The 21,512-nt window shown below is 34.6% G+C and overlaps 3 protein-coding genes across 6 annotated transcripts; 2 read left to right on the forward strand and 1 right to left on the reverse strand.

Annotated features, from left to right (window-relative positions):
- The first annotated feature begins 900 nt into the window (after window positions 1–900).
- On the forward strand, window positions 901–4,712 carry LOC110670192 (cysteine and histidine-rich domain-containing protein RAR1). 2 transcript variants are annotated; one of them, XM_058139093.1, is made up of 5 exons: window positions 901–1,175; window positions 2,337–2,419; window positions 2,879–3,039; window positions 4,070–4,275; window positions 4,387–4,712. In XM_058139093.1, the coding sequence occupies exons 1-5, from the start codon at window positions 1,071–1,073 to the stop codon at window positions 4,483–4,485; spliced, it is 654 nt and encodes a 217-aa protein (XP_057995076.1). In that variant the 5' UTR covers window positions 901–1,070; the 3' UTR covers window positions 4,486–4,712. The 2 variants fall into 2 exon arrangements, with proteins under 2 accessions (XP_057995076.1, XP_057995077.1); XM_058139094.1 differs by lacking the exon at window positions 901–1,175 and adding an exon at window positions 1,189–2,217.
- A 3,485-nt stretch (window positions 4,713–8,197) lies between these two features.
- On the forward strand, window positions 8,198–15,082 carry LOC110670219 (LRR receptor-like serine/threonine-protein kinase ERL2). Its single transcript, XM_021832197.2, has 27 exons — window positions 8,198–8,522; window positions 9,026–9,158; window positions 9,249–9,320; window positions 9,453–9,524; window positions 9,664–9,735; window positions 9,839–9,910; window positions 9,986–10,057; window positions 10,170–10,241; window positions 10,354–10,425; window positions 10,508–10,576; window positions 10,710–10,781; window positions 10,880–10,951; window positions 11,028–11,099; window positions 11,211–11,282; window positions 11,355–11,426; window positions 11,527–11,598; window positions 11,693–11,764; window positions 11,839–11,910; window positions 12,008–12,079; window positions 12,237–12,308; window positions 12,394–12,465; window positions 12,576–12,647; window positions 12,731–12,804; window positions 12,942–13,073; window positions 13,158–13,496; window positions 13,760–14,130; window positions 14,461–15,082. Exons 1-27 carry the CDS (start codon window positions 8,405–8,407, stop codon window positions 14,770–14,772), a joined length of 2,916 nt encoding a protein of 971 aa, XP_021687889.2. The 5' UTR covers window positions 8,198–8,404; the 3' UTR covers window positions 14,773–15,082.
- A 2-nt stretch (window positions 15,083–15,084) lies between these two features.
- LOC110670218 (protein TPX2) lies at window positions 15,085–20,336 on the reverse strand. Of its 3 annotated transcripts, none has more exons than XR_009145608.1 (16): window positions 19,518–20,336; window positions 19,068–19,220; window positions 18,482–18,620; window positions 18,243–18,381; window positions 17,880–17,930; window positions 17,594–17,691; window positions 17,370–17,448; window positions 17,178–17,240; window positions 17,014–17,064; window positions 16,849–16,907; window positions 16,468–16,543; window positions 16,211–16,273; window positions 16,040–16,102; window positions 15,845–15,897; window positions 15,652–15,746; window positions 15,085–15,445 (listed from the first exon to the last, which is right to left on the reverse strand). XR_009145608.1 is itself a non-coding variant. In XM_058139676.1 (16 exons), exons 1-16 carry the CDS (start codon window positions 19,687–19,689, stop codon window positions 15,427–15,429), a joined length of 1,365 nt encoding a protein of 454 aa, XP_057995659.1. In that variant the 5' UTR covers window positions 19,690–20,335; the 3' UTR covers window positions 15,085–15,426. The 3 variants fall into 3 exon arrangements, 2 of the variants coding, with proteins under 2 accessions (XP_057995659.1, XP_057995660.1); XM_058139676.1 differs by having other exon boundaries at window positions 15,853–15,897; window positions 19,518–20,335; XM_058139677.1 differs by lacking the exons at window positions 19,068–19,220; window positions 19,518–20,336 and adding an exon at window positions 18,706–18,843 and having other exon boundaries at window positions 15,853–15,897.
- Window positions 20,337–21,512: the final 1,176 nt, after the last annotated feature.

Raw genomic sequence — 21,512 nt, forward strand, 5'->3', positions numbered from 1 at the left:
TTTATTTTTATTTTTTGTGCAGCTAGAATTTGGAGTTCCGTTTGGTTTGTTTGCAATAAAGTAGAAGTGCCCCTTTTTACTAATTTTGAAATTTTGATACCAAGACCCGCTAGTGCGGAGTGAAATGATCGTTCACGGGTAGGAAATCTACAGACACAATACAATGGTTGTCGCCACTTGTCGCGCATTAGCCTGATCGAAAAGGTGGTTTTTTTCCCCTTCCGTCTTCTAGTGAACGGTCTTCAATAGAGATTTGATTAGTTTTAGCTTAATAATATTTGAATTTGTCTTAAAATTATAAAGTTTAAATTTTAATGAAATTAAAGTTGTTTTTAATGTTTATTATTTACTATTTTATTACAAAATAAATAATTATTGATTTATTTAATAGTGATTATTTAGTCACATCATTTATTGTAAGTTAAAATTTGAATGAAAAGAAAAGAAGAGTTTCTTTACTACTTAATATAATGCATTCTCACTCTGAAATACATAAGAGATAAAGATGATTATATATCGGTCTCGGTTTGAAATCTGAACAAAATTATATGAAGCTAATTCAAAATATTCTAATCTTAATTTTAGTCCATTTAATAGTTAACTTTTTTTATTTTTTATTTTTTTTAAAGAGCAGGCCTAATTAAATTATATCATCAATTCAATCTAATTTAATATTAAATAAAAAAATAAATCTGACTCTTCAAGTCTAAGTTCGAGCTGATTTAGAATTATGAATCAATCAATAGTGTCTGATCCAAATTTAACCCATCTGATTCCGAACCGGCCATGGCTCTAGGTTCAATTGTTCAAGTAGCAGTCCAAAAAAATTGTGAGCTTGGCCCGGTGCTTAAATCCTGGTTTCAATGCGTTCGGAGCTGGGCTAATCCTAGTTTAAGCCCTTTCTTTTTTTTTTCTTAAACTTCTAGTTTAAGCCGTTGATGCTTGAGGATAATGATGTTGAAAACTTTATGAGTAATCATTTGGCCGTCCAACTTTGCATAAAAATAAAGTGCATCAGATTGCAGTGAAGTCTTCGCAGTCTTCTAACACCGACTTGAGAGGTGGAGAAAATGGAGCAGGAGGAGGTTGTTAGGCATCGGTGCCAGCGAATCGGATGCAACGCCACCTTCACCGAAGACGATAATCCTGAAGGTTCTTGTCAATACCATGATTCGGTATGCGTTACATTGAATTTGATTGCACTTCTTCTTTCTGTTTTTGTGAACCACTGAGATTGTTTTCAAGCTTCATACAGTTCATAATGGATGAATCGTGAGTTTTCTGTGTTTCAATTAGGTTAACCAAGTACCAATGGGGATTCCTTATGCTCTTTTATTTATTTATTTAAAACGAAGGACGTGAGCAGCTCACCCGAGCTACATTTCTGTTTGAAATGTTTGGCATGAACCATTAGTGTTACTGGTGTAATAGGACTGCCTTTGCTTCAATCGCAAATTTCTGTGGGATTAATCTTATCGCCGGCTATTATTTTTCTTAATTTTGGCAGTCCATGTGACAATTTCCACCTTCTAATTAGTAAAGTTCAGTAGGATCTAGTCTTTCAATTGCCTTTTACTTAACGAGTAGAGATCAAAATTGACGGATCTTTCTTTTGTATCTTGCTGGTAGGCTTGCCATAATGGACTTGGTTCTTAAAATTTGTAATTGATTGCATTTTTTAGCATTCTAAGCTTCAAACAACTTCTGGCTATTGAAAATTTGAGATAATATTTGTAATCTCTGTTACTGAGTTCTCAATTGTCGGCATGTAATTTAGGTTCCTCCTAAATTACAAGGCAGGAAAAAGTTTGATAAATATGGGGATATTTTAAAGCTTAGATTTGCAAGAAACTCATTCTGAAAGTGTCCAATTTACCAATTGTTTTATTTTTGATGAGTTTACCTGTTCTACATATCATACATTATAAAGTATAGCGTTGTAGTTGATGGTTCTGTCTTTTACTTAGATATAGGTTTCCAGCAACATCAAGTGAATTTCCCTTCTTTTTGTTTTTTAAGTTTTCAAATTTTATTTTTATGCGATCATTAATTCTGCTGATCATAGAAGCAATTACTGGTACTACCCTTTTATTTACTTTTGTAATTAAATACTGAGATATGAGGTATTTTGTGGATTATGCTAATTGGCTTTTTTTTTTGTTACTTTACATGGTTGAATGGTGTATCACTGCAAATGTGCATATGTATTGTCAGGGAGTAAGTTGAAATCTTTAGTCTGATTCATTTCATTTAATTCTTTTCAAAAATTTCTGGTTCCAAAACTTCCTTCTATCTTTAACTTTGATATGCTGCTGTCACTTGATTGCATTTTTCAGCCTATATTTCGTGATGGAATGAAAGAATGGAGTTGTTGCAAGAAAAGAAGTCATGATTTCACCTTATTTTTAGAGATTCCTGGGTATGGCCTGTGCTTCTCTCTCTCTCTCTCTTCCTCCTCCCCTCCCTTATGTACTTTAATTTGAATAAAATTTCTGACATTTGATTTTTAAACTAAAAATAAAAATGATTTAGAATCAATATATATATATATATATTATTGAAGGAAATTAATTCTTATGGTCAACCAACTAGATGGGGATCAAGGTTGATTTGAGAGTTTTTTTGTTATATTGATCATAGATGCTAAAATTCATAGTGAAAATTTTACATCTGCTGCTTTTGATGCTTTTACTGGGATTCCCTTTTTTTCACAGTAATCCTCTTGATTCAGGAATAGAAACCCTTTAGTTTGTCAATATAGCCACTTCTTTCTTCTCTTTTAACCTTTAATCCTTTTGATCATGACTAATATATTAAATTGACTATATATTTATCTACTTGTTGATTGTAGTACCTCAACCTTTCTTCTTTGATGAAGATGTAAGACAGGTAAACACACAACTGAGAAACCCGTGTTAGCAAAGGTTACTCCTAGTCCAAAGAATCCAATTTCTCCTCCCGCTGCAGTTACCACAACCAACTTGTCCTCAAAGGAATCTTGTCCTAGATGCAAGCAGGGATTCTTTTGTTCAGATCATGGTAATATCATCTGTGCTCTTTTTACCTTTGAAGGATTAACAAGTTTTGATCTTTCATGTTGAGATTATAATGGGAAAGAAGAAAAAAATCTTTAGTTTTTTGACTGTTGATTATGAACAACACCGACCGTACTGTACGCAATATTAATTATGAACAAAATTGAGTCCATTGCAAACACAGTCTGCAGTACTCTGCAAATGGTAAAATATGGTTGCTGCTGGCTGCTGGTAATGGCCAGAGATGACTGGTGGCAGTCAGTATTAGGGTATGTGCCTAACTGCCTATATTGTGAAAATGAACTCTTCCTTTGATAATAAGAAGCCGTTCTCCTTGAAAATGGTATAATTTCTCCTTTGTGATAAAGCATTTTTCATATCTAAGAGACTCAAATGCCAAATAAAATGCTAAAAAAAGTTCTCCAGGAAATACTTTCTGTGAAACAAATGGACCCTTTGTCTTCTTTCCTCCCTTCTTGGTACTGCTTATTGGTGCAAATTCTCCATCCTAAATATTGTATGCCTCTTCATTTATAGAGTGAAGGGAAATATAAAAACTAAAGGTTTGAATGTTGTGGTTTCTAGCGCTGGTATGCATAACATGGTTATCCATTGTTTGGATTTGAGAGAGATATCGTGTTCAGTAATCTCCAATAGTTGGGGTTTTACCCTATTGAACAAGTACCTTGATTTGTCCATTCTTATGCAAAGCAAAGCACTGGAGAAAATAAATTTTTTGCTATTGTTGGTTCTAATAATAAGGAGTGGAGGATGGGATTGAGGGAGGTCTTAGGTTGAAAGTTTACCAAGCTAAAGAGTTAAATGAAATTGAGGAAAAGGAAAGGATTTTCTTAGCTTATCCCATTAATTGGATTCTCTTTTACCGCGCTATCACTTTTTATTTTCTCTCTTGTGATTATGGCTGCAGGTTGCATCATTTTTTTTAATGATCTTTCGGTGTACTTTTTTTCTCCCATCCATTTTCAATTTTTCCATTCTCTTTGAAGTTTGATTGCTTTTCACATCCATTTTAGGCTCACTAGCCAAGCAAGCTTCGCCGGCTAAAAGTTATGTGGGTACAGAAGGGTCCTCTGCACCGTCAAAGAAGGTAGTTGACATAAACGAGCCCCAGACCTGCAGGAATCGGGGGTGTGGTAAAACTTTTAAAGAAAAGGATAATAATGAAACTGCCTGTAGTTACCATCCCGGGCCTGCTGTTTTTCATGATCGGTTGAGAGGGGTATGTCCGTTTGTATCTGTTTTTGCTGCATTTTGCTCTTCAGTCTGCTTTCTTAAGGTTTTCTTTAATGATCATCTTTATGTTTTTTCTTATTTACATATAATATTACAGTGGAAGTGTTGTGATGTCCATGTAAAGGAGTTTGATGAATTCATGAGTATTCCACCTTGCACTAAGGGATGGCACAACGCGGATCTAGTCACAAAATGAAATGTTTCTTTGGTATTTCTTGCATCTAAAAATTTTGTTCAGGGTGATATATTTTCCTATCTGGCTGTTCCACTGGAATTAAACTTTTCTTCTAGTGGGTCTTTCACCTTGTGAAACTGTTGTTACAGTTGTGGACCCTTACTTTTGTTTTGGTAGTATGCCTGTGGCTGTGAACTTCTGACATTTATAATGACCCTGGCCGTTACAAATTTACTATTTTTATTCCACTTCATGTTCCTCGTTTTGTTATTGCTGTATCTCGATGTTCTTTGATTATATTTTCATCACGGTTGCATTTTTTAAAAAAATTTCTAAAGTTTATAAAATAAGTAGATATATCAAATTGGATTTTTTTAGTAATTAATAATATATTTTAATAAAATTAATTTTAAAAACTAAAAAATGAGGGGAAAAATAATGCTCAGTTAGGAAGAGTAGAAATGTATATGATAATCTTAACTTTAAAAAGAATAATGGAAAGATTTGTAAATAAAAAGAAAAGTTTAGTGTGAGAGAAAATATGATAGAAAAATGCACATAGAGATTATAAAAAGAAGAAAAAAATATATTATCAGCATGTGTGTTTTTATTGGTTGAATTATTGAGATAAAACTGTTACTGTTAATAGTAAATAATGGCTATTACCTTAAATAATTGTAGTAATGGGCTTTGCTAGCACAGCTCAAAATTCTTCCTTTAAATAATTGATAAAAAGTAATGGCACATTGAAAAACTTATAAATAACAACAGTCGCATTATATTATATGATGAACCTTTTATAAAACTATGATTACATTAGCTGATATATCAAATGACTTATAGATTGATAACTTTTATTAAAAATTCATAACCTAGCCATTTAGATGATATGATTGATGATGTTATTATTTTATGACTTTCATATTAATCGACAAACAAAAAGAAGAAATTCAGTGATACGAAATAAAGTAATTTCTTGTTTCTCAAAAAAAAAAAAAAAAAGTAATTTCTTGGAAGTGGATTCCCGATTGGCGGATAGTGGTTCAGATCAGTGGCTTTGCAACGAAGAATGCTCTGCAACGAGGGATGCCGCTCTATGCCATTTGATGAAGAGCGACTGGATCATAAAAATTCATCATGTGTACCTAGGGGTGAGCATTCGATTCAAATCGAACTGAATCGAATCGAATTAAATTATAAAAATTGAATCATAAATTTTAGAAATTGAATCGAATCGATATAGGTGAAAAATCGAATTGAACCGAATCGTTCTATTTCGATTTGATTCCGTTTAGATCGATTGGTTTAATTTTTTATTGATTTTTTAATTTAGACTTGATTTTCAAGTTATTTGATCTACTTTTAACTTTGGTTTAAACCTAATAACCATTAATAAATGAAATTAAACAATTAATATATATAAAATTAAATATAATTCATAAATTTTCTATAAAAATAAATCAATTCAAAAATCAATTCGGTTCGATTTAGTTTGATTTGACTATATAAATCACTATTTGGTTTGATTCGATTTAATCGATTTTTTTTCTCTTCAAAATCGAACCAAACCAATTAAATTTTAAAACCAAATCGATTAAATTGAATTGACTCAATTCAGTTTGATTTTTCGATTTAAATCGAATTCTGCTCAACCCTATGTATATCCTGAAGGCAATCTCTCTATTTTATGGTTTGGTTTGCTAATAGAGCGCTGGAGCATGATATAGGTATGCAGGATTTTAAGTAACGGTTTTTAGATTTTCCTGAATTGGGAGAATTAGACTGTATTTTTTTTTTTTTAAATCGAGAAAGTCATTAGATTTAAATTCCTATTTTATATAAAATATAAAATAATTTACATGTTCAATAATAAACTGTGTAGAAATTCATTCATTTATTTATTTATTTTGAAATATATTATTTAAAAGCTAATGAAATAAATATTTATACTTTTAATTAATATTAAATAAATTTAAAATGAGACATAACTTGCTGATTAAGGTCAAACCTGTTTATTTTTTGATAAAAAATTATTTGATTTAATTTTATTAATAATAAATTATATTAATTCAAAATTATTTAGAGTGAAAAAAAATTTTATGTGATCAATTTTAAATTTTTAAAATAAAAATTTAATTAGATTGAGTTGATTTTATTAATAGTAAAATGTTAAAAATATTAATTTTAATTATTATTAAATGAAAATTAAAAACTTATTTAATATAAAATTTAATTTTAAAATTATTTGCACATCCATTGAAAATATCAGAGCTTATTTATTTTTTTTTATGAATTATTTTTAGCAAGATATTTAAAAGGCAAAGAAAAGAAAGCCTTTTGCCCTACATTTCATCCAGTTTCATGGTTACTCTCAAGTCTCAAGTTTTGGGTGTTTGGAGGCAGAAGAAAAGGTGCAATTGGCATAAACTCACATAAAATCAAAATAATAAAAAAATAATAAAGGACAAAAACAATAAATATTTTGGGATAGCACTCAGTACTCACGGGTCCTATGATGTGTGTAATCAATTCCCTTCTTTATTTCTCCACCAATATTGCTCCTGGGCCCCAATTTTATCCTTCTATTTCCATCCCTTTTCTTTCCTCGCTCCATTTTTTAATATTTTTTTTAAAATGAAAATAAAAACCCACAAATGTGATTTTCATTTAAATTTTAATAATAATGCTAATAATAATAATAATAATAATAAAATCACGTCAATCGCAACTGTCTGAGACTCAATATTTAATAATAAAAAAATAATGGGAGGTAGGCCTGGGCCTAGACAATATAGTGAGGACAATTTGGTAAACATATACACGTTAGCCTGAAATGATGGTATCAAGGAAGAAAGCGAAATATCTGACGGCTGGGGTTGAATGTAGCAAAACATCAATAAAACAAAAGCTAAGTCTTGAAACGGGAAAACCATATTGCAGCTTTAAACGATGCTACCTGTTTTATTGCCTGAAGTGTTGATTCCTGCACTGCCTGCTTCTGCATTGCCTGCTCCTTTTTTTTTTTTTTTTTTTAATTTTCAGCAACTATCTTCGTAAAGCTGTTTTGCTTTTGGATGGATTAAGCAAAAGCTATGCGAACGATTTAAAACACAAATCAAATAAAAAGCTTTTATTTTAACTTGCTTTGAATGCATGAGCAAATGAAGTCAAAGAGCGCTATCTTCTTCCTTTTTTAAAACAATGCTCATCTTTTAATATTCCCATCCAACCAATCTACACTTGCATTTGTAGAAGCCAAGTGCCTTTCTGGAATAGTCCTTTGGATGTGACATTAAATGTCAAGAATGTGTGTATAAATTATACATTAATAAAAAAATATTATAATTATTATAATTTTAATCAAGTACAAAATAAATCTTTCTGCAAATAAATTTAAAAAAAAAAAAGGGGTTGTGGAACACTTTTCCACGCTCCTTACATGGGCGTGGCGTTTAGTAAGGGTAAACGAAGACATTAGCCGTCCGATCAAGATGTGGGGTGACACGCGGTTTGCGAGAGATCCAAAAAGATATTCCTGTCGAAACTTGTAACCACTTTGGGAAACGGTAGTACGAATGACGGCGGCATTTTCCTTCTCTCATTGTCAAATCATAATTCTTCAACTCATCCATGAGCCACTAACATCTACTCACCGCCGTTTAACACTGTCCTTCTCTCTCTACCTCTTTTCCTCTCTCTACGCCTGTACTAATTGCCTGTCACTCTCTCTCTTTCTTCATAAAGCCTCTGCCTTAACTCCTTCCTTGCAGTTCACGCCAAGCGCCTGTGCTCTCTCTCTCTCTCTCTCTCTCTCTCTCTCTCTCTCTCTCTCCCGAAGATGGCAGTGGAGCCAAGCTCATCTTCTGCTTCTCAACCATAGCCTCTATTTGCTTTTCCATTTCTCTACTTCTGTTGTAGTGAGTGTTGGTTCGAGTTCTTGATGATGGAGGAAGTAGGGAAGGAGACAAATAGAAAGGAGCCTGTGAGTCTCGAGTGTTTGATAATTGTGGTGTTTTTGCTTCTGCTCTGTCCTCTAGCTTCGCCGCACAACGATGAAGGTTGCCCATCTCTTTCCATCATCACTTTGTTCATGAACTACTCGCTTTTTTTATATTTTTATTTTCTTTTTTTCTTTCTTTTATTGTGTGTTAGGTTCCATTTATGGATATTTTCCAGCTTTTATTTTTATGGCTTTAGAGTTAAAAGGACATAAAAATGGTGCTTTCTCGCTAGCATTGCTCTCTTTTGGTTCTTTTACCCTAGCATGGAGCAATTTGTTTTGCTTTTGAAAGCTAGTCAGATAGAGAGGAGGCAAGAAAAAGAAGAGGAGGAAGGGCCCAAAAATGAGATGCTAATGCTATTTGTGGGTTGTTTTTTACATGCATTTTTTTTTTCATGGTGTAATTTTTTTTGGTGGCTTTACTTTCTTGTGCCATACACAGATATTTATCGGTAATTAAGTTCTGTCCATCTTGCGGGTTCCATCTTCTTCTCTGTGTTCTAGTCTTAATTTTGTCTTAGATGATCGTGGAAACATAAGAGGGGAAAATGTTGGATGTAGGAAAAGCCTTGATGTCGATAAAGGCATCATTTAGCAATGTAGTTAACGTGCTTCTCGACTGGGACAATGTGCACGGAGATTTCTGTTCTTGGCGCGGCGTTTTCTGTGACAATGTCAGCTCTGTGGTTTCTCTGTAAGCCTTTTGAGATCTCTCTTCTCACTTTCATTCCGATTGGTTGATTTGGTTTCTACTAACTTGTTTGTATTTGTTTTTTTCGTGAAGAAATTTGTCAAATTTGAACCTGGGTGGGGAAATATCTCCTGCCATAGGAGACTTGAGGGAGTTGCAATCCATGTATGATATCTCTCTTTATATCTGTTATTGTATTAATTATTTTTTGTTAAAAATGTTTTGCACTACTAACAGTCTCGGCCGCTAGAAGTGATGCGCGATCTGGTTAACGGTTATTCCCTCTAAATATGGCAGAGACTTTCAGGGAAACAAGTTAACGGGTCAAATCCCAGATGAGATTGGCAACTGTGCTTCTCTGTTTCATCTGTAATCAACTACAATCCCTGCTTTTTTTTATTTTTTATTTTGCATGTATTATATTCTCTGTTCAAGGGAGTTTACTGTGCTCTTTTTTCTTTAATAATTTAAAAGAGTTTCACGTGTGGGTTGCATTGTGAAAACACAGGGATTTGTCCGACAATTTACTCTATGGAGATATCCCCTTTTCTATATCTAAGCTGAAGCAACTCGAGTTCTTGTTAGTATTGCTTCTACATTCCTTTCTAATATCTTCCTTGTTGCACTAATCAACTTGGTCTTTTATGATCTGACCATTGGGAGATGAATGTCTTTGAAAGCAGGAATCTGAAGAACAATAAACTTACTGGTCCTATCCCGGCAACCTTAACCCAGATACCTAACCTGAAAACTCTGTGAGTTTCTTTGCTAAAATTTTCCATTTTATTACATTATCGCTGATAGTGTAGTTGTTGATTTGATCCTTTCAGCGACCTTGCTCGGAACCAGCTCGTTGGTGAGATACCGAGATTACTATACTGGAACGAAGTATTGCAGTACCTGTGAGCATTTGGGCAGTTTACATAATTAAAACTGAATCGTGATATCTGTTATTTCTTGATTTAACCTATTGATGGAATGATTAATATTGATGCTGTTGTAATCATGTTCCAGTGGGCTACGTGGGAATTTATTGACCGGAACATTGTCCCAGGACATGTGTCAGTTGACTGGTTTGTGGTATTTGTAAGTGAGCTTAACTGTTTAGAGCGTATGTTATCAGAAACGAGGGGCAAAACTCTTTCAATTGTATTTTCCTTTCCAGTTAACGGTTGCCCTTTTTTTTTTTTTTGCCCAGTGATGTGAGAGGCAATAACCTCACTGGCACAATCCCTGATAGCATTGGCAACTGTACAAGCTTTGAGATATTGTATGTTCTGTGCCATTTCCAAGGCTTTGAATTGTTTATTTGCAACTGTTGTTAATGATTATTTTTGGTTGGATAAATAAAGGGACCTATCGTACAATCAGATCACAGGGGAGATACCATATAATATAGGCTTCTTGCAAGTAGCTACTCTGTGAGTGTTCCTATGCCATTTAGTAGTTTTTGGACCCTAAAAAAGCATGTCTGGTTGCTTATGAAAGTTTATTGATATTTTCATGACTTAAGGCATAGCAAGTTAAATGAACAGTTATAGTTCTCTTTTTTAGGTCACTTCAAGGAAATAAGCTAACGGGGAAGATTCCTGAAGTGATTGGTTTAATGCAGGCCCTTGCTGTTTTGTAAGTGTGCATTGTTTTATAATTTTAATCTTGTAGGCTGGCGTTGTTTTGTGATTTGAACGAGAGAATTTGGGTTAATTGGTATCCTTACTTTACAGGGACTTGAGTGAGAATGAGCTAGTTGGGCCAATCCCACCAATACTGGGCAATCTATCATACACTGGGAAACTGTGAGTTTTGTTTGCGGGATAATGTTGGTTGCATCTTCTTTATATTGTTCGGTAATACGATTGTTTTGTGACCTAGGTACCTCTATGGTAACAAGCTTACTGGATCAATCCCGCCAGAACTTGGCAATATGTCAAAACTCAGCTATTTGTATGTTGCCGTTTATGAGTGTTTTTTTTATATATATATATATATTTCTTATATTATGTTTAGATATGCACATAAAAAGTATGATTTTCCAGAGATCTGACCATTTTGCAGGCAATTAAATGACAACCAACTTGTTGGCGGCATTCCACCTGAACTTGGGAAGCTTGGGCAGTTGTTTGAATTGTGAGCCTTTTTAACTTTATTCCATGCTTATCATGCCTTTAAATGTTATTTATTAGTTATTTTATGGTGCAGGAATCTAGGTAACAATGACCTTGAAGGGCCCATTCCAGATAACATCAGCTCCTGCACTGCTTTGAACCAATTGTAAGATTTTTATTTTGAAATTGTTTTAAAGTTTTTAAGCAGTATGTTTATACCTTGGAGTTTTAAGCATTCAATTCATGTTGTTGCGTTTCCATTTTAGCAATGTGCATGGTAATCGCTTAAGCGGAACTGTCCCCTTGGGCTTCAGGAATCTGGAAAGTTTGACTTACCTGTAAGTTCTCTTGGGCCAAATTTCTGAAGCGACCTCACAAATTTAGCTGTGCTGTTTTGTTTAAGGCTAATCATATTGTCTCTCAAACCCTCAGAAATCTTTCGTCGAACCATTTCAAAGGCAGGATTCCTATGGAGCTTGGACATATCATCAACCTTGACACATTGTAAGTTTCTTAGCATCAACACATTGCCTGAGCTTACATTTTCTTGAACCAGTTTCTCATATTATATTTCTTAGGGATCTATCTGGAAATAGCTTCTCTGGACCTGTTCCAGCTTCTGTTGGTGACTTGGAGCACCTTCTTACCTTGTAAGCCTCTATGAAATTATTCTTTACTTGCACTTTCATGTTTTTTTAATAGCATCTTTGATGGTATTTAACCCCTACCTGATATGTAATTGGTCAGGAATTTAAGCAGGAATCATCTTAATGGGCTGTTGCCAACTGAATTTGGGAATCTTAGAAGTATACAGATTATGTAAGTGTTGTTTGAGAATAACTTTGTTTGTGATTGGATGAATCACATCACATTACCACCCACCCACCCACATTACCTCTTTCGTCTCCTCTCTTCTTCCCTTCAGCCCAACTTTTCCTTTTCTTTGCTGATGACGCCTAATCTCTTTTTTCTCCAGTGATATGTCATTCAACAATGTCACTGGTAGCATTCCTGCGGAATTGGGTCAGTTACAAAACATTGTTTCTCTGTAAGTTTGAATTACATACCCCCATTGGTTTGATTGCCTTTTTACAGTGCTAAGTACCATTTCATTGACAAAAGGTGCATGGCAGGATCCTGAATAACAACAACTTGCAGGGGGACATCCCTGATCAACTTACCAATTGTTTCAGTCTTGCAAATCTGTATGTTCTTTCTCTAGCTGCCTTTTTTCTTTAGTTGTCTTGCTTCTTTTTTCAACATGTTCTCCCTTAAAAATGTGGAGTATCCCCAATAATGAGTTTTCATGTGTTAGGAATCTTTCATACAACAACTTATCAGGGGTTGTACCTCCTATCAGAAACTTCTCAAGGTTTCCACCACAAAGGTACAAGGATAATGATGCCTACTCTTTAGATTTTATTGTTCTTCTGAATTTCCTTGTATTAATATAATATTTTGCTGTGCCAGCTTCATTGGAAATCCATTGTTGTGTTGCAACTGGTTGGGATCTATTTGTGGCCATTATGAACCTAAGTCAAGGGGTAACAACTTGACCATTATTTGACTTCTCGTTGGGTGCTGGTTGAATCTATGTTTTTTTCTTGGTGTGGTAGTTATCTGCTCTGGAGTAAGGGTTACAAATTTTATCATAACTTGTGAAGCTATTCTTTCTGTCCAGCAATATTTTCCAGAGCTGCTGTCATCTGCATGATATTGGGCTTCATCACTTTATTGTCCATGGTTATAGTTGCAATTTACAAATCTAACCAGCGGAAGCAAATGATAAAGGGATCACACAAAAATATACAAGGCATGCACCTATCTATTTGACTAATTGTTTCCTGTGTGTCCTTTCTTTTCCCAAATCCTGATGGTTAGTTTCTTTTCTTTCTAGGACCACCCAAACTTGTGGTTCTTCACATGGACATGGCTATTCACACCTTTGACGACATAATGAGAAACACTGAGAATTTGAGTGAGAAATATATCATTGGCTATGGTGCATCAAGCACTGTATACAAGTGTTTACTGAAAAATTCCCGACCAATTGCAATTAAGAGACTCTACAATCAGTGTCCATACAACTTGCGAGAATTTGAAACTGAACTCGAGACAATTGGCAGCATAAGACATAGAAACATTGTCAGTTTGCATGGTTATACTCTATCTCCATATGGAAACCTTCTTTTCTATGACTACATGGAGAATGGTTCTTTGTGGGATCTCCTTCATGGTTAGTTAAGTTTCCTCAACTTCCACTAGCTTTTGCTTGATTATTATTTGAAGAACAAAATAATTGTGCTGTTGTATTGGGTAACTTTTTTTTTTTAAAAAAAAAAATAAAAGGAGGGGGGGGGGGGTGTGTTGTAACGTAAGACAAAATTATGGGCTAAAATCCATCTAAGGTTACTCTGTGTAACAGTGGAGGCGAGAATTTTCTTAATGTTCATTATTCTTTCTTCTTGCCAATGCTATAAATGTGTCAATGTGCAACAGGACCATCCAAAAAGGTAAAGCTGGACTGGGAAACACGCTTGAAGATAGCAGTTGGAGCTGCTCAAGGACTTGCATATCTTCACCATGATTGTAGTCCACGAATTATCCACAGGGACGTGAAGTCTTCAAATATCTTACTGGATGAAAATTTTGAGGCTCATCTATCTGATTTTGGAATTGCAAAATGCATTCCAACTGCAAAAACTTATGCTTCAACTTATGTTCTAGGAACGATTGGCTACATTGACCCAGAATATGCCCGCACATCTCGAATAAATGAAAAGTCGGATGTTTATAGCTTTGGCATCGTTCTTTTGGAACTTCTTACTGGGAAGAAAGCTGTGGATAATGAGTCTAATTTGCATCAGCTGGTAAGTATCATAAAGTTACCTCAATAAATGTTTGATCTCCTAAGTAGATTCTCATTGGGACAAACCAGTGTTTGCTAGAGTCAAAACTTAAGGGGTGTTATTAGGCAATAAGTTTCGTATTTTGTTGGCACTTCAGATTAGGATGGAATTCAAACAACAGATGAAGCATGTTGTCAAGTCACAATGGCTATGTTATTTTTAAGTTTACCTACTGGTTATGGTCTGCAAAGTCTAGTATAGGTTTTTTTTTTTTTTTTTTTTTTAATTAATGTCTGTGGGCATTGGGCACAATTTGGTCTAGTAAACTTAGTTTTCTGTGTCTTGCAACAGATATTATCCAAAGCTGACAGTAATACAGTAATGGAGGTTGTTGATCAGGAAGTTTCTATTACATGCATGGATTTAACCCATGTCAGGAAGACTTTCCAGCTTGCTCTGTTGTGCACAAAGCGGTATCCTTCTGAAAGACCAACCATGCATGAAGTTTTGAGGGTTTTGGATTCCCTTCTTCCAGCACCTCCTACAAAACCTTGTTCAGCTCCAACAAAGCGTGTCGACTGTACTATGTTTTTAATTGACAAAGGACAGCAGCACCCAACACCTAAGCACCAAGCTCAACACGAAAACTCTTCTGATGCTTAGTGGTTTGTTTGGTTCTGAGAAGTTAAATTTGGGAACACGCTTTAATTTACTTAACCCTAACAATAGGGGGGAGAATCCCTAATTAATTTGGGCTGCATGGCGGGTTTTGCTTTTTGACATGGATTTTGTGACGTGTGACTGACTAATTTATGAAATTAGGAGCGATTAGTACCATCTAGGTTGGTCCTTTTGAAAACCTTCCATGGACTTGGGATTTATGCTGTATAATCTTAACCTTATTTATGCAAACTATATAGTACTTTACTAATTTGGTTATAGCAACGATATGCGACTAGACAAGTTTCAAGGATGTGTTGATGATAGCCGGCCCGTCTATGGGCATGTTAATCCGTTTCACTATTGCGTTTGGTCTACAATTTCCATGTCTTAACCATCGGGTAAACCTCGAGGAAAATGGAATATAATTGTGTACAAGGAAAAGCAATCGCCGACAGGAACTTTAACATGAATACTGTACACTTTGTCTCCAAAATTCTGTGATCAGATTCCCTTTTATCTGTGGGTGTGAATAAAATATTATTTCCTGTTGAAGCTACTGAACACGTACAGCCTATTTGTTTGGGATGGGCATCTGTAATCGTTCTTTACAACTCAACAATTTAGAGCGTTGCCAGGATTTGTTCTGCACCGCCGCTAACGTATGTCCAAGCTCCTGTGACAATTAACTGCTGAAGTGAGGGGTGATATTTCGTGGAAGTGGAAGAAAATTTATTAGCGATTATAACATTTTTCAACTGTACTCGAGAATCAGATCAGCAAAGGCATAAAGGGGCAACCAGCAATAAGATCGGCATGGCGTTTTATATTAGCTTCAAGGTCAACATAAGTAAGATCAAATTTATTAGGATATAATGCTACCTGTTGATTTGTGGTACCATTGAAGGAACCGTCCTATTGCTCCCACATTGAAAATGTTTGCCACAAAGCCATTGCGATTTGGCGACATTCTTCATCTATTAGATGGAAGTTATCAGACTATTATTCACTTCTCACTGGGGCTTAAAAACCATGTGAACTTAAGAGCTTTCATTATGCATGCATGGGGACTAACCATCATACCTTATGTCCTGGATGGAAAGAAGCTGGTGCATTCTCCTTTGAGCCCTTAATTCAGTTGATTGAAGTGTTTGCACAGTAATAAGAATGCAAATAATTACTATTGAAAAAACTTTGGAGTCTTCAGATGTTAGGAACTAACCTACATCAAATAATTACTCTACAAAACCAAAAGTTCCAAGGAACTAACCTTTGGATGCAGTGGCGTTTTTGACCGATGTATTGCATTGGAGTCTTCAGATGTTAGGAAGAGCTGGATACCGTTTCAAGAAAGCATAGGAAAGTAAGGACAGGGTTTATCAGTTCCGAAATTTGTTTTTTTTTTTTTTTTTTTTTAAATCAAAAAAGACATCACTCAAACCTTACTAAATGCTTCTATTGGTGGCTCATTTGAGAATCTTTTATCATTTGGGAAATTACATTCCTAGGAAGAAGTAAAAGCATGGGATTAAAGCAACCAAAATAATCAAATGATGACACACAATCAGAGAGCACAGTCTGGAAGACACTAATATCGGCTTACTTGAAAATATCTGTGTGAGATCTAATATAGTTCCAGTGGTTAATAATCACTAACAGCACAAACTAACAATAGGCCAATCATGATATTCATATCACCTTTTTATAAAGAGAACGAGCTTTAAATTTATCAAGTGCTTCCAATTTCTCCTTCAAGGCGGCAGCAGGGGTTACTCTGTTCAAAAGCAGTGGCGATCTCTTTAAGTAACTAATCACACTATTGTATAATCTGGTCATGCAAAAATAATAAAAATATGGTGCCATTCAATGAGATATGATCAGTTTAGCTCCTTCAGGTATACATGGAACCCTTTTTTTTGGGTGGAGGCCAGGGAGATTTGGGATTTAAAGGTTGATTTCTTTCTCTTCTTTTACGGGTAACGGTTACCAAACAGCTTACTGAAAGTAATGCTTAAAAGGGAGGAGAGGAGACATATATCTGTAACTGTTAGCGCAGGCTATCATTCCAGGAATTGTTACCTTCTAGAGCTTATAGTTTCATTATGTTGAGTGGGGCTAGAATTCGGTGCATTTGCTGCCTGAAATAAGAAAATGGTTAGGTTCAAACAATGCAAAACATGTCAATATCAATTTGAGTAACATAACTGTCAGAGGTTGGATGTGGACATTTGTTTTTTCACATACGTTAACAGATGCATGTTGCAGAGCCCTCTCTGATGTCCTCAAATGAAACACCTAAAAGCCATGAAAAGTAAAGAGTAAGAAATCATGGGGTACAATTACTTGAAGACTTGAGACACTTCCAGAAAAAGAGCACATAAAGCACATTGGTAATGTTTACTAATTACTTGAAATTCTGGCAGTTGTGGAGTGCTCTTTTTAGCGAGGGGACATGAAGGAGCCTCAAGAATCTGTCAAGCCCAAGAGACATTTAGAAAAGATCCAATGTTGCATCTTCTCTCTAGAAACAGTTTCTTTTTATAGTTTCCACAAAATTTAGGGAGACGAGCAAAAACTCGATTCTAATTAAAGGTACCGACTTTTTTATTCAAGGGTCTTGCTCTAAAGGTAGAAGCATTTGATTTTGCATTTTCAGCCGACTCCAAATTAATCTTGGACCTGAAAATTAAGAACACAGAACACAACTTGAGCAAACATACAATGTTACACGATTCAAGGCTTCAAGACTCCAACGTAAAGTATGACATGAAAAAAAAAAAAAAAGAAAAAGGAATTATAAGAACTGACAAGAGGTGAATGCTACCTATGTCTTTCTGCCCTAAGAGCTGTTTCCAGATTAGGTTCTCTGGGAACTGTAACTTTAGGTTTAGCAAATGCTGTACGAACGTCAAGTAGTCCAACCTGCAACATAAATCAAAGTTGTCGAAAAAATTAGCTGATAACAGGGATAATAGATTTAGCCAATGATGCAGCAAGAAAATCTCTGCAATTGGGAAATTGATGAAGACTTCTCAGGGAGATATCAACACTGTTAAAAAGCAAATTCGAACCTAACCATGAATGTGCTCTTTCTGAGGTATATATCTGACCTTTTTAGGTGCCTTGTGTAAAAGAAGAGCTTGATGCTTCAAACGAGCAACCTGCATAGCAATTCAATCTGTTTTCTTGAGTTTTTGATGGTTGAAATTGGTTATAGCTATTGCGTTCTATAATGCAGAAAGGAGGAGGTGAGAAGAGAGGGAGGGAGGGTGGGTGCCGCCTACAAACTTTTAACACTAAAATTTTGATTTGGAAAAGCAAAAAATAAAACAAGTTGCTTCATTTTCAATTTCAAAGATTTAAACATTTTGTGAAGAGACCCGACTCAAGATTATTACAGAAAGTAAGAATAAATTAAAGCCGCCGTAATACCGAAGGATAAATTAACACCGAAGGATAAATTTTTAGTGCACCTTGCATGAATAACCGGCCTCGAGCTTTTGCCTTTTGGTAGCCTGGGTTCCGTTCATAGAAGAATTCCGAGAACTCCTCTCCTCTTTTCTTACCAACTTCTGAAACCTATTCTCCTCATTTTTAACCAACTTCTGAGATCTATAAATTTAATTAAGATTAGCCCAACAAATAAATGACAACTTGAATATAACAATCAATTATCACTAATCAATGTGACACTCAAAGAAATAATAAATACCTTCTGAGCAATCGGTCACAATGAATTTGCAAAGGGCAATTTTGCCTGGCCAACAGACTTGCAGTGGGATTCATGAAATTTAAATTTTTTAATAGACGTGACTTGGTTGGCGATCTGGCTTCATTATATGATTCTAATCCTGCAGAAATTGATGTTCAAGAACAATATGAAGATTAGAGGATAAAAAGAAATTAGCGTCATTCATACCAAAATTCAGTGATTACCACGTGATTTCGCGGTGAACACATCATCTGAGGCTAAACTGATTAAGAAAATGCATAACATTGGGAACTATTACATTACATCATCTATGAAAATCAAGAATCAAATTGGAAAACGCAATTGTCGAGTGGTATAATCGTAAAACAGCTACATATGCTCACGGTGTACGAGTGTTATGCGGAAAGTTTCACCAATGATCACTCACTTAGCATTTAAGTTCCATTCAGCTACAGAATTTTAATTACTCTAAAAATACCCAAATTCAATTGCATTTTATTAGGGTCACTATGTGAACATATGAGTGTTCTCATCATTAAATAAAATACTAAAAAGAAGCACAAATTCTCTAAAAACTAAAGTGTACCCGAGTTATTATCTGCTGAAGTTGCTTCAGAGTCCATACTGGTAGACAAGTCAGCGCTGGTGGGATTGATGTTTTCAGCATCTCTACGAATAAAAGAGGAATTTCCACCTTTCACTGGAATGCTTGGTTCCCAATTCAGCTTTATAATGAAAGCTAAAATTTAAGACAGAAATACAATTAGTTAGCACTTGGAAAACAGTCAATTACAGCAAGAATTTAATAATTGATACCTCAGCTACAAAGAAAAGGTACGCATGACAAAGTAAATTTTTAAACTTTTTTTCATTTCTAACTAGTACTTTTATTGGCTATATGCGACACATGATCTTCCATTTCTTGCCGAAGAAACCATCCTCAAAAGCAAGCCAATCTAGACTTTTTTTTTGTCAAAAAGAAGAAGAAGAAGAAGAAGAAGAACGGATACAGCTAACATCAATGAGAGAATCTTACGAGAGGGAGGACAATATCCTGTGGTTTCAAACCAGCGCTCAGCTTCTTGTGCCTCGAAATCGGTTTCTGGCCGGGTGAAATCGTAGTACTTAGCTGCATCAAACTCGTAATCAATATCGATTTCTTCAGCCAAAAAAGGCTCAATATAAAATTCGTCCATGTCGAAATCCATATTCTTTGCCCCTTCTCAGAGAAAATTATGAGGTCCTTAAATCAGCATTTCACACAAAATCAAAATTGTATCAAAATTTGTCCTATTCGTTCATCTGAAGAAAGCTGATACATCCTCCATTTCTATATACGTTACTTGCCGGAAAAAGCGAATGAAATTTTCGTTTTTAGCTTCAGAGGATAAAACCAGAGGAAAGCATCATTAACACGAGTCGATTCCTTGGCTTTCCTTTTTGTCTCTGTTGAGATATTAGGGAAAAGGTAAGGTATCGTTAATTGATTCTGCAATTTTGTCTCAATTTCTCCCTTTCTCTCCCTTCTTCCCTCCCTTAATTTTCTCGGGAAAATGAGAAAGAAGTTTATAGTGATGTGGGTCGCGAGTCCATCAATATCTCTCCCAAAACTTTCCAGGAAAATGAGGGAGAGAGATATGGAGATGGAGAGAAAGTTGTAAAAATGCGACTGCGAAAACCCTAATTTCTGGGTGAGGAAACCATAGAAGCGATTTTTATAGAAGTGAACGGCGATAATTACGCTGGATACAAATAAAATTGAGAGGAAAAGGAAAGAACAGAACAAACAGAGCAGAGAAGGGACGTTATATGTGTTCGGTTGTGGTTTCGACTTTGGAGTGGGAAATTTTGAACTGGCGGGTCTTAGCTCTTATTATAAAGCTGTGTAATCTTTTGCTTTGTGACCATTTTACCCTCCTCGTAATATTAGTTTGTAGCGATAGAAAGAAAAGGCAGCTTCTTTCTTTTAGTTAGTAAATATTTTCTTGAATTTTTAATTTAAAAAGATATATACATATATTATTTTCATAATTATTATCACCCATTAAAATTCTTATTGATGGGGAAATTTTAGCAGTGGTGAAAAATTAAATCTTATTATAATATTCATAATGATAAGCCATAATTTTTTTTTTTTTCTGTTTGAGATAAAACACACAACACATACAAATTAATAAAGAGAATGAACCACACTTGAAAACATGTTTTCAAAGTCACATTTGTGAAATGCAGAACTTGCCCTGGATTGGGAAACCATTTTCTTATTCATTTATGTATCGTAAGTATAATAATAATAATAATATTATTATTATTTAAATTAAATGAAAAAATAATAAATTTTAATTAATAATACTAAATTATTTTGAAAGAAAAATCATGAAATCTTTAAAATAAACATGGGAATTGGAAAGGCACCTTGCATGGCTGTTGAAAACAGAGAATTTGTTATATTAGTCAAGAAATGGCATTTTTCGGAATGAGTTTGATTTGCAATTTGGAAGATGAATTAATGACAACATGAAAAAGAGCTATCAATAATGCAAGTAATTTGAAATTTAAATGAAATGAAGACAAAGACAAGACAGGGATTTGGCAAATATAGTTGTCATTTTCTCCACAAATTCGGTGGTGTTGTTGTCTTTGTCCATGAAACTTCTTCCCCATGGAATGAGAAAATTAACTCATTTTTCGAGTTCTATAAAATGTTGTGTGTCCTCATGCTATTCGTTTTCATGTACCAGATAAAACAACACAGCCTTGCCTTTTGGCAACTGAGCGAAAAAAGGCATACGCTCCCATCTATCTTATCCTATGAATTCAAATTACATTCTGGATATTATCGCGAAGAGCGCCAACACAAAACAATATGATAGTGGACAACACAGTTTTCATTTTATTAAACAATATGATAGTGGACAACACAGTTTTCATTTTATTTACTTTATAATTTTTTTTAAAAAAATTGAGTTTAATAATTAATGAAATCAACTTATAGTAAAGGATATAATTATTTTTTTCATTCTCAAAAATA

The sequence above is a fragment of the Hevea brasiliensis genome, chromosome 17 (assembly GCF_030052815.1).
Source record: "Hevea brasiliensis isolate MT/VB/25A 57/8 chromosome 17, ASM3005281v1, whole genome shotgun sequence".
Taxonomy (NCBI): domain Eukaryota; kingdom Viridiplantae; phylum Streptophyta; class Magnoliopsida; order Malpighiales; family Euphorbiaceae; genus Hevea; species Hevea brasiliensis.

Coding starts and splice junctions, on each gene's coding strand:
- LOC110670218 (XM_058139676.1), bottom strand. CDS start 19,689: ATGGATTTCGACATGGACGAATTTTATATTGAGCCTTTTTTGGCTGAA. Junction 17,241..17,369: donor CAAGACCCTTGAATAAAAAA/GTCGGTACCTTT, acceptor TGGGCTTGACAG/ATTCTTGAGGCTCCTTCATG. Junction 15,898..16,039: donor AAACGCCACTGCATCCAAAG/GTTAGTTCCTTG, acceptor AACTGAATTAAG/GGCTCAAAGGAGAATGCACC.
- LOC110670219 (XM_021832197.2), top strand. CDS start 8,405: ATGATGGAGGAAGTAGGGAAGGAGACAAATAGAAAGGAGCCTGTGAGT. Junction 9,321..9,452: donor TTGAGGGAGTTGCAATCCAT/GTATGATATCTC, acceptor TAAATATGGCAG/AGACTTTCAGGGAAACAAGT. Junction 11,427..11,526: donor TGCACTGCTTTGAACCAATT/GTAAGATTTTTA, acceptor TTTCCATTTTAG/CAATGTGCATGGTAATCGCT.
- LOC110670192 (XM_058139093.1), top strand. CDS start 1,071: ATGGAGCAGGAGGAGGTTGTTAGGCATCGGTGCCAGCGAATCGGATGC. Junction 1,176..2,336: donor CTTGTCAATACCATGATTCG/GTATGCGTTACA, acceptor TGCATTTTTCAG/CCTATATTTCGTGATGGAAT. Junction 4,276..4,386: donor TTCATGATCGGTTGAGAGGG/GTATGTCCGTTT, acceptor ATAATATTACAG/TGGAAGTGTTGTGATGTCCA.